The 10,642-nt window shown below is 38.8% G+C and overlaps 1 protein-coding gene across 1 annotated transcript; it reads left to right on the top strand.

Annotated features, from left to right (window-relative positions):
• Positions 1–221: 221 nt before the first annotated feature.
• On the top strand, positions 222–1,151 carry LOC131415636 (olfactory receptor 6C4-like). The gene has a single exon (XM_058557463.1). It carries the CDS (start codon positions 222–224, stop codon positions 1,149–1,151), a length of 930 nt encoding a protein of 309 aa, XP_058413446.1.
• Positions 1,152–10,642: the final 9,491 nt, after the last annotated feature.

Raw genomic sequence — 10,642 nt, 5'->3', positions numbered from 1 at the left:
GGAATTACAAAGACTTTAAGAATAAGGTCACTTACATAGAAGATATGGGGCTTCCATGAAACCAAGTCCAGTCCAGTGAGACACTGGTTTGGGCCAACTGGATGGAGAGTGATGTATGACCCTGATGCTGTTGATTACAATCAGCTTTATCTCTCCCACCCTGAGAAACTTTGGTTTTCTTCATTCTCACCTTTTCCCTTTAGATCTACTAAAGGTCAACAATGAAAAACAGGACCACATTTACTGAGTTCATTCTTTTGGGCCTCACAAACCAACCTGAAGTCCAGGTTGTGATGTTCATCTTTCTGTTCCTCACCTACATGCTAAGTGTCCTAGGAAATCTGACCATCATCATACTCACTCTAGTAGACCCCCACCTCCAGACCCCCATGTACTTCTTCCTCCGGAATTTCTCCTTCTTAGAAATTTCCTTCACATCCATTTTTATTCCCAGATTTCTGACCAGCATGATAACAGGAAATAAGGTCATCAGCTTTGCCGGATGCCTGACCCAGTATTTTTTTGCTATACTCCTCGGGGCAGCAGAGTTTTACCTCCTGGCTTCTGTGTCCTACGACCGCTATGTGGCCATCTGCAAACCCCTGCATTACCTGACCATCATGAGCAGCAGAGTCTGCCTACAACTCGTGTTCTGCTCCTGGCTGGGGGGAGTCCTAGCCATCTTTCCCCCATTCATCCTGATGAGCCAGGTGGATTTCTGTGCGTCCAATGTGCTGAATCACTATTTCTGTGACTATGGGCCACTCCTGGAGCTTGCCTGCTCAGACACAAGCCTCTTGGAACTGGTGGTCACCTTCGTGGCGGCTGTGACTCTGGTGGTTACTCTGGTGCTGGTGACACTTTCTTATACATATATTATCAGGACCATTCTGAGCATCCCTTCTGCCCAGCAAAGGACAAAGGCTTTTTCCACTTGTTCCTCCCACATGATTGTCATCTCCCTCTCTTATGGCAGCTGCATGTTTATGTACATTAATCCTTCTGCAAAAGAGGAAGGTGCTTTTAACAAAGGAATAGCTGTGCTCATTACTTCAGTTACTCCCTTGTTAAACCCCTTCATTTACACTCTAAGAAATCAGCAAGTGAAGCGAGCATTCAAAGACACCATCAAAAAGATAGTGAAGATTTAAAAAACAGAATACGTTTCAGTGAAAATATATTTCACTTAACAAATATGTATTAAGTGTACTATATTTCAAGTGCTGAACTGGCCCTTGGGGATAAAAATATGAAAGGCATAAGAAATATATGTTAATTTCAAGGAATCTACAGTCTAGTGTGATAGAAAGGTGTATAAACTGTAAATTTATGTAATAAGTTTACATAAAATAAAATAACATGGTAAGTGTTATTAGAGAAGGATGAACGAGAATCTATAGAAAGAAAAATTGGAAAGAATTAACTGTTTTCTGGAAATGACTTGAAATTTGAGAGGCAAAACATACTGCTTATTTAGGAGAGTAGGAAGTTAAGAATTTAGAGTGACAAAGAGAGACCAGATCGTGAAAGTGTTCAATGACAAACTAGGGAATTATTTGGACATTGGTGAGTCAAGAGAAGTTTTAAGAAAGGAAGTGATATTATTATCATTGTTTTGAAGGAACTCTAGCATTGGCATTGTTCTTTATCATGGATCCTGGAGACTATGCTTCTCTCCAAGTGTCAATAATTTTGATTCTCCTTCCCTTTTTCATTTATCTTTCAACTTTAGCTGTTACAACTTTCATCCTTCCATAAAGGAACAATTTTTAAAAAGATATACATTTGCTCCACTTTTCTCCAATTGAGGTAAAAACTCTCAATATTTTGTCAACGTACATATCCATTTTCGGGAAGTTATATTAGAAGAGGTTTCTACAGGCAGGGTTGGAAACCTCTCCCTCCTTCTAGACAGGATCTACTGTTGCTTTTCATAGCTGACATCTTTTTAAGCTAATGGCTGAGATCTCCCCCTCTCTCTCTGGTAATTTCTGGTGACTTTTTTTCTATTGTGGTTTTATTTTCATCTTTTTGTTTAATTTTATTAGATATTAGAAAGGGCAAATTCTGTGATATGGCTCCATTCTTTGAACTTTCTTCAAAATTTTTGCTTTTATTTTTAACATAAACCATGGACGCCTGTTTCACAAAGTGAAAACAGATATAAACTATCAATACAGTTTTATATCTAGAATGTTCCAAATTATGACTTAGCAATCAACTGGGAATAGACTACCCTACAAAGAACTCCACACATGGATTCAGGGTAACAAAAACTGGAATTTGAATAGGTGGTGGGAAGGCCTCGACGTCATTGAACTAAGGACATTTTGGAAATCTGAGTACTTGCTCATAGTTTAGTTATATCCTAATGCATTGTAGAATGGTGTTTACTGTTTGGGGTACAAGTGGAACATCATCTGGTGTATTCACATGCTCTCTATGCGGTAATAACATTGAGTGGAATGATGCTTCTTAGGCATTTAACGAACATGTATTGGATTGATCATGAGCGAAAATTTCCAGAACCTCAGAAAATATTGAAGAGTGTATAACATTTTTAATAAAAGGCCTTTTATGTAAAGCCATTGCTATTTTGAGTATCTGGTTTTCTTTAAAAGCTAACCTAGAGATTAGTGATGACTTTCAATTTACTCCAAATTCATTGAGCTACTTATTAATTGGTAGAGAAATGTTCTTAAACAGCCACATCTGAATCATTAAGTTCCCCCAAATCTACATTTCTACCAAAACCTATGGTGAAGTGGAAGACAATGCCATACAGTGGTTAAAAATATTGTCTTGAGTTCACATCCCAGATTCTCAACCTTCTACCAGGGTCTCCTTGGAATAGTTACTGACCTCTCTAAGGCTTACTTTTCTCAACTCTAAAATTTGGATAACAATCGTGTCTGTCTTATAGGATAGTTTTGAGCATTAAATGAGATAATAGGTGCAAAACATTTAAAAAGCCATCACTTATTAAGTGTTTAGTAAATGATACCCATTATAACTGTATGATAATGGTAGACAATATCTTTTTTCAAGAAACTGGGGCTTAACTGGTTCAGTCTAGATACAATTGACTGTTCTGATATAATTGGGACTGTAAAGATGTTAGCTATCCTACTTCAAATCCCTTTGCAGCAAGAACTGCTTATTTCCATTCCTCTTATGTCCAGTTACATCCTTGGATAGCCAGATCTGTGAAGGTCTTACCCAGGCTTCAGATAAAGCCAATCATAACACAAGGCAGCAGATTGTGAGGACTGGGCTACCATCAACTCCATGTGTCCTGGATGTCTCTGAGTATGTTGAGATCAAGAAGAAGAGTACTTGGTGTAAATCAAAGTTCAAGAACACTAGCAAAGTCTTGACCCAGCCTTCATAATACAAGCATTTAGAAATTACTTTGGGAAGGAATGTATCAGCTTCTAAATGAGCTTGTCCAAAAACAAGACAAGTCAAGCTCTTCTGGAACTGTTCATCTAAGCTGGCTTTATGTTAATACATACTAGGAACACACTTCAAGTCATACATAAGCAAAGGAATGAGATTGCTGATTCTGCAGCTGAGCTCTTGGAATGTTCAAGTGTCTAAATGTATAAGTTGGTGGGTTTTATCCAACCTGTCACCACTGCAGACAAGAATAAAAATAACCAGCTTTACCTGCCTAACATTCTCAGGATAACATCAGTGCAGTGATAGAGTAAGGAGATAATGCAACAACTGAGGGCTGATCTGTCACTCTTCAGCATTCATTCCTCTCTCCTCTCTCCCTAAACCCCCGAGGTTGTGGACTTACGGATTACAAATCTAAACATGTAGTCTTCTCCCAGTGGTGCTTTTTGCAAAGAGTTTAAAATAAAATTCAAAAGAAAACAAGAGAATTTTTCAAGAAACCATGTAAGATAAGAACATTTCTATAATGACCTGGGCTCTCTGGCCTGCAGATCATCTTCATCATTTTTTAAAATTCATGCAGAGCATCACAAACCAGGGCTTAAGCTTCTGCCAATACACATCACTAGACAGTATAGCCAAAGCTATACAGAGGTCACGAGTTCATAAGTCAAAATAAAAATCACCCATTCGAGGAATATATCCACTGTGGCAGCAGCGGGCGCAAGATTACACACCAGACAACATATGATGCAAAGAGGAATTGTTGGAACAGAAACATCAAGAATTTAAAATAAGTATAATTTCTTCAGAAAGACACTGATAAAAAGCACAAAACATCATAAAAATAACAAGGTAAAAAAAAATACTGCTGAAAAACATAATAAATGAAATAAAGAATAAAACAGATGAGGCTAATACCAGGAGACATAGAACCAAAACAAAAATAGTGATAAACTCTCTGAGATTAGAGATCTGATAAACTCTCCCAAAAAACAACAGAAAACAATAAAGAGATTAGATTATAGAAGTAGGTAGATAGCTAAGTAGGCACCAAGATACAGGAGTAGATGCCAAATTTAACCTCGATAATAAGAGTTACAAGTGAAGAGAAGAGGGAAGAGAAAAGAAGGAAATAATAACCTAGTGTCTTTAACAGAGAAAGATGGATATCTCTGAGTATGCTGAGATGGGATATATAAGGAAAATAGATACCATAAAAAATAAGACATTCAAATGTGATGGTAAAATAAAAGAACACCTCAAGAGGCTGGCAATACAAAGAACAAATTTTTTAAAAAAACACTTTTAAAAGAAATATTCATGGGGGCCAGCCCCATGGCATAGCAGTTAAGTGCACACGCTCCGCTGCTGGTGGCCCAGGTTTGGATCCCGGGCGCACACCAACACACTGCTTGTCAGGCCATGCTGTGGCAGTGTCCCATATAAAGTGGAGGAAGATAGGGACAGATGTTAGCCCAGGGCCAGTCTTCCTCAGCAAAAAGAGGAGGATTGGCATGGATGTTAGCTCAGGGTTGATCTTCCTTACAAAAAAAACCTCACAAATCAAAATTTAAAAAAATAAAAAATAAAAGAAATACTCACGGGCTGGCCCAGTGGTGTAGTGATTAAGTTTGTGTGCTCCGCTCCAGCTGCCCAGGGTTAGCGGGTTCAGATCCTGGGCATGAACCTTACACACCGCTCATTAAGCCATGCTGTAGCGGCATTCCACATACAAAATAGAGGAAAGATTAGCACATATGTTAGCTCAGGGACAATCTTCCTCACCAAAAAGAATAAAAAGAAAAGAAAGAAGTACTCAAAGAAGAGGATAAATAAACTCAGAAAAATGATGCAAATAATATGAAACATAAAAATGATAATATAACATATTAATCATATAAAGTATGTTTATATCTTTTTGAAAAGTAAGACTCGACCAGTGATGTCAGCAACATGGTGGAGCGAGCTGTTTTCTGTGTCTCTCCCCCTTCGAACTACAACTAAAAGGACATTCATCGATCAGCGGAGGACGCCCACACAGCACACCAGGATGCCTGAGAGACCCAAGCAGCTGTATATCTGAAGGCGAATGGACTACCCCTCCCAGGAGGTGGTGGAGATAGGTCAGCATCCTCTGGACCCCAGGCAGTCCAGCGCACGTGTGTGACTACTTTCCTGGCTAGAGCAATCATAGCACCCCTGTGGCCCCGAGGGTGGGGGTGTACCTCAGTGTGACTGTGGAAACAGGTGACGGCAGCCCTGAGCCCCCAGTGTGATCACTTCCCCACCTAGCGGGAGAGCCCTCAGGGCCATGCAGCCCACAGAGAGCAGCACAGGCTTGGGCCCAGTGGGGGAGCCCCTCCCACCAAGAACAAAGGCCGGTGCTACCTAGGAGCAGAGGGCGGCTGAGCTGCCGCACAGGCGAACAAGCTCCCAGCTTCCGTGAACACCCATAGTACTGCTGCGGCCCCAAGGGTGGGAAGCATGTCTCAGCAGGACTGTGAGAATGGGCGGCAGTAGCCCTGAGCCTCCGTGTGATCACTCTCTCATCTGGTGGGCAAAACCACAATGCCACCCAGTCCCAGGGAGTGGCTGGCTCAGTCCCAGAGGGGAGCTTCCACCCACCAAGCACAACAGCTGGTGCGACAAAGACACAAATGATAAATAAAGAGAAAACCATCATAGAGAGCCACCAAGCTGAATTAGCACCCCTATGTTCATTGCAGCATTATTCACTATAGCCAAGACATGGAAGCAACCCAAGTGTCCATCAACAAATGATTGGATAAAGAAGATGTGGTATATATATACAATGGAATACTACTGAGCCATAAAAAAGACAAAATCGTCCCATTTGCAACAACATGGACGGACCTGGAGGGTATTATGTTAAGTGAAATAAGCCAGACAGAGGAAGACAAACACTGTATGACCTCTCTCATATGTGGAATATAAACTAACACGTGGACAGAGAGAACAGTTGGGTGGTTACCAGGGCGAAGGGAGTTGGGGGATGGGCACAAGGGGTGAAGGGGCGCATTTATACAGCGACTGACAAATAATAATGTACAACTGGAGTCTCACAATGTTATAAACTATTATGACATCAATAAAAAAAGTACATAACCATATATATAAAATCATATATATGTTATATATATGGTACATACAAAAAAAAGTAAGACTCAAAGAAAAATGACAGAAAGAAATTCTATATCCATCACCAGAACTAAAATTCTAGAAAACACGTACATAGTGGGGTTGTAAAGAAAGACCAAAGTAACATACAAAAAAGGTAATATATTTGTTGTGATCCAAGAAAGAAACAGAAACATATAAGTTTAAGAAATCAGTAGATGAAAGTGAGCAAGGATGAATCTTAAGTTAAGGTATCCATCCTGAAAATAAAATAGAATTTATAACTTTCAAATCAACAAAATAAAAAGAATCCATCCAACGAAAGATAGGAAGGGATAAAAGAATGATAACAAATAGAATAAATGAAATATATAGAATAAGCTGGCAGAAATCCATCCTACTGTAATAGTAATTATAAAAAGAATATATTGGGGCCAGCCCAGTAGCATAGTGATTGAGTTCACGTGCTCTACTTTGGCGGCCCGGGGTGTGCAGGTTCAGATCCTTGATGCAGACCTATCCACCACTTATTAAGCCATGCTGTGGCAGGCATCCCACACATAAAGAAGAGGAATATGGGCACAGATATTAGCCCAGGGCCAATCTTCCTCAGCAAAAAGAAGAAAATTGGCAATAGATGTTAGCTCAGGGTGACTATTCCTCTCCAAAAAAAAACAAAGAATATATAAAAATAAATAAATAAATAAAAAGAATATATCAATAAATCTCATAATAAAAAAGGAAAATGATCCTCAAATTGGATTAAAAACAAAAATAAATAAATGCAGCAATGTGTTGTATATAAGAGACACACATAAAGCAATAGGATATTAAAAGGTTGAAAATGAGGAATGAGTGACATCATAAACATGCCAGCATAGGTTTTCTACCCTCTTCCCCTCAAAGAACAACAGTTTTGACAATCACACATGGACGAGAGTGCCTTTGTGGAAGTCTGAGTGTCCACTGGGGAAATTCCAGACCATTGGAGTAAAACAAAAAAACTGAGATTGAACACTTGAGAGTAAGAGGAACAGTTTTACTTTCTCCACATCATCCCTCTGCCAAGGTGGCACAGCTCAGTGCCAAGAGAGACATTTTATGCCTGTGATTTCTCACAAGGGGGGAAAGTGAGAGTGTGAGTGAGCACCTAGCTTCTCAGCTGTCTGGGAACTCCCAAAGAGGCACATTTCTTTATTGCTCCATCCAGAATACTGAGTGGCAAACTGCGTGACTCGGGGGCAGTAAGCAGCTGGAAGAATGGCAGCCAGGGCTTGGAACAAAACATATCAAAGGGACATGGATCCTACTAACTGCTTGGAGGACTCACCTGCAGATCCTCCTAACTAATACATGGGCCCTCCCAATGTTCTGCAAGTCTCAATCACACAGCCTCCCACCCTTTGCCTGGCTCCCTGTGCATTCCCCTGACAGTCGTGAGAGAGAGCCTTTGCAGATAGCTGGTAAGCATGTGCAGAAAGCTGGCCTGACTCTATGGACCTGGAAGGAAGCACACAATATTGAACATTCAGCACTGCCCTAGGGAAAGCAAACAACAGAAGCTGTCAGCTCCCAGCCTGGCTTTGCAGGATCCAGAGAAGGAATACAGTCTTAAAAATTCCCCCACAAGAGGGAACAAAAGCATGGAGCAGGCATATAGATAAAAAAAGTTCTGACAGAGCCTCAGAATCCTTAACAGGACAAAAGGAATGTATTTCTCTCCTGAAGAAAGTCGTAAAGACTGGAGGTGACTGCTTCCTCAAATGTGAAGACACCAATGGAGGACTTCAAGGAACATGAAAAATCAAGGAGTCATGACACCAACGAAGGAACACAATCATCTTCCAGTAATAACCCCAAAGAAATGGAGATCTCCAATTTGCCCAAAAAGAGTTTAAAATAGTTGTTTTAAGGAATCTCAGTGAGCTATAAGAAATCACAAAAAGACAATTCGACAAAATCAGAAAAACAATACATGAACAAAATGAGAAGTTTAACACAGAGCTAGAAATCATAAAAAAGAACCAAACAGAAATTCTAGAGCTTAAGAATACAATGAATAAAATTAAAAAGGCAATAGTGAGCATCAACAGCAGACTGGATAAAACAGAACAAAGAATCTGCAAGTAGAGGTCAGATAATTTTAAATTTTCTGGAGGAGAAGAGAAAAGGATGAAAAAGAGTGAAGAAAACCTATGTAAACTATGGGCTACCATTAGAGAAACAATCGCACATTATTAGAGTCTCAGAAGAGAAAGATGCAGAAAGACAAAAAAGTAGAAAGCTTATTCAAAGAAATAATGACTGAGAACTTCCCGAAACTGGGGAGAGATCTGGACATCCATGTTTATGACGCTCATAGGTCCCTTCCTAATTTCAACCCAAAACATTCTCCAAAACGTGTTATAACAAATGTGTCTAAAATCAAAGACAAAGGGAGAATTTCAAAAGCAGCAACAGAAAAAAAGAAACCGCTCACATAACAAGAGAAATCCCATAAGGCTATCAGTGGGTCTCTCAGCAAAAACCTTACAGGCCAAGAAAGAGTATGATGATATATTCAAAGTGCTGGAAGAAAAAACTGCCAACCACGAATATTTCACCCAGCAAAGTTATCCTTCAGAAATGAAGGAGAGATAAGAACATTCCCAAACAAAGAAAGCTGAGGGAAACCACTAGACGTGCCTCACAAGCAATGCTAAAAGGAATTCTTCAAACTGATATGAAAGGATGCTAATTAGTAACAGGAAAACAAATGAAAATATGTTTTCATATTTCTATATACTTCTGAAGTATATAGTCAAACTCACAATGCTCTAATACTGTAATATTGTGTTATGCTAATCACTTAACACTAGTATATAGGTTTATGGATAAAAGTATTAAAAATAACTATAGCTACAATAATTTATCAATGGACACTATATAAAAAGAGATAAATTGTAATATTAAAAACTTAAAATGTGGAGGGGAATAAAAGGATAGTTTTTCTGTGCAATTAAAGTTAAGTTGTTATTAGCTTAATAGACTGTTATATCTATAAGCTGTTTTATGTAAGCCTCATGGTAATCACTAAGCAAAAACCTACAGAAGATACACAAAAGATAAAGAGAATCAAAGCACACTCCTACAGAAAATCATCTATTCATAAACGAAGAGAAAAAGAGAGGAAGAAAAGGACAAAGAAACTTTAAAACAGCCAGAAAACAGATGGCATTAGTAAGTCCTTACCTATCAAAAAATTAATTTATATTTAAATAGATTAAATTCTCCAATCAAAAGGAACAGATTGGCTGAACGGATTTAAAAAATAAGACCCAACTAGATGCTGCCTACAAGAGATTCACGTCAGCTGCAAAGACACATATAAACTCAAAGTAAAGGGATGGAAAAAGATATTCCAGGCAAATGGAAATCAAAAGAGAGCAGGAGTAGTTACACTTACATGAGGCAAAGTAAATTTTAAGCCAAAAACTGTAACAAGATTCAAAGAAGGTCATTATATAATGACAGAGGGGTCTATTTATCAATTTATAATTTACCAATTGTAAATATATATGCACCCAACATTGGAGCACCTAAATACCTTAAGCAAATACTAACAGACTTGAAGGGAGAAAGAGACAACAATACAATAATAGTGGTGGACTTCAATACCCCACTTTTAACAATGGATAGATGATGCAGACAAAATCCAATACAAAACACTGGACTTGAACTATGCTTGAGACCAAATGGACTTAACAGTCATATGCAGAACATTCCATCCAACAGCAGCAAAATACACATTTTTCTCAAGCACAAATGGAGCATTCTACAAGGTAGATCATATGTTAGGTCACAAAACAAGTCTTAGAAAATTTAAGAGGAGTTAAATCATACCAAGCATCTTTTCTGACCAGAAATGCATGAAACTGGAAATCAATAACAGGAGGAAAACTGGAAAATTCACAAATATGTGGAAATTAGACAACAAACTCCTGAACAACCAACGGGTCAAAGAAGACATTAAAAGGGATATCAAAAAAACGAAAATGGAAACACAATATACCAAAATATGGGATGCACAAAAAGAAGTTCTAAGAGGGAAGTTTATAGC

The sequence above is a fragment of the Diceros bicornis genome, chromosome 17 (genome assembly GCF_020826845.1).
Source record: "Diceros bicornis minor isolate mBicDic1 chromosome 17, mDicBic1.mat.cur, whole genome shotgun sequence".
Classification (NCBI taxonomy): Eukaryota; Metazoa; Chordata; class Mammalia; order Perissodactyla; family Rhinocerotidae; genus Diceros; species Diceros bicornis.
This window is presented reverse-complemented; position numbering and strand designations above follow the sequence as displayed.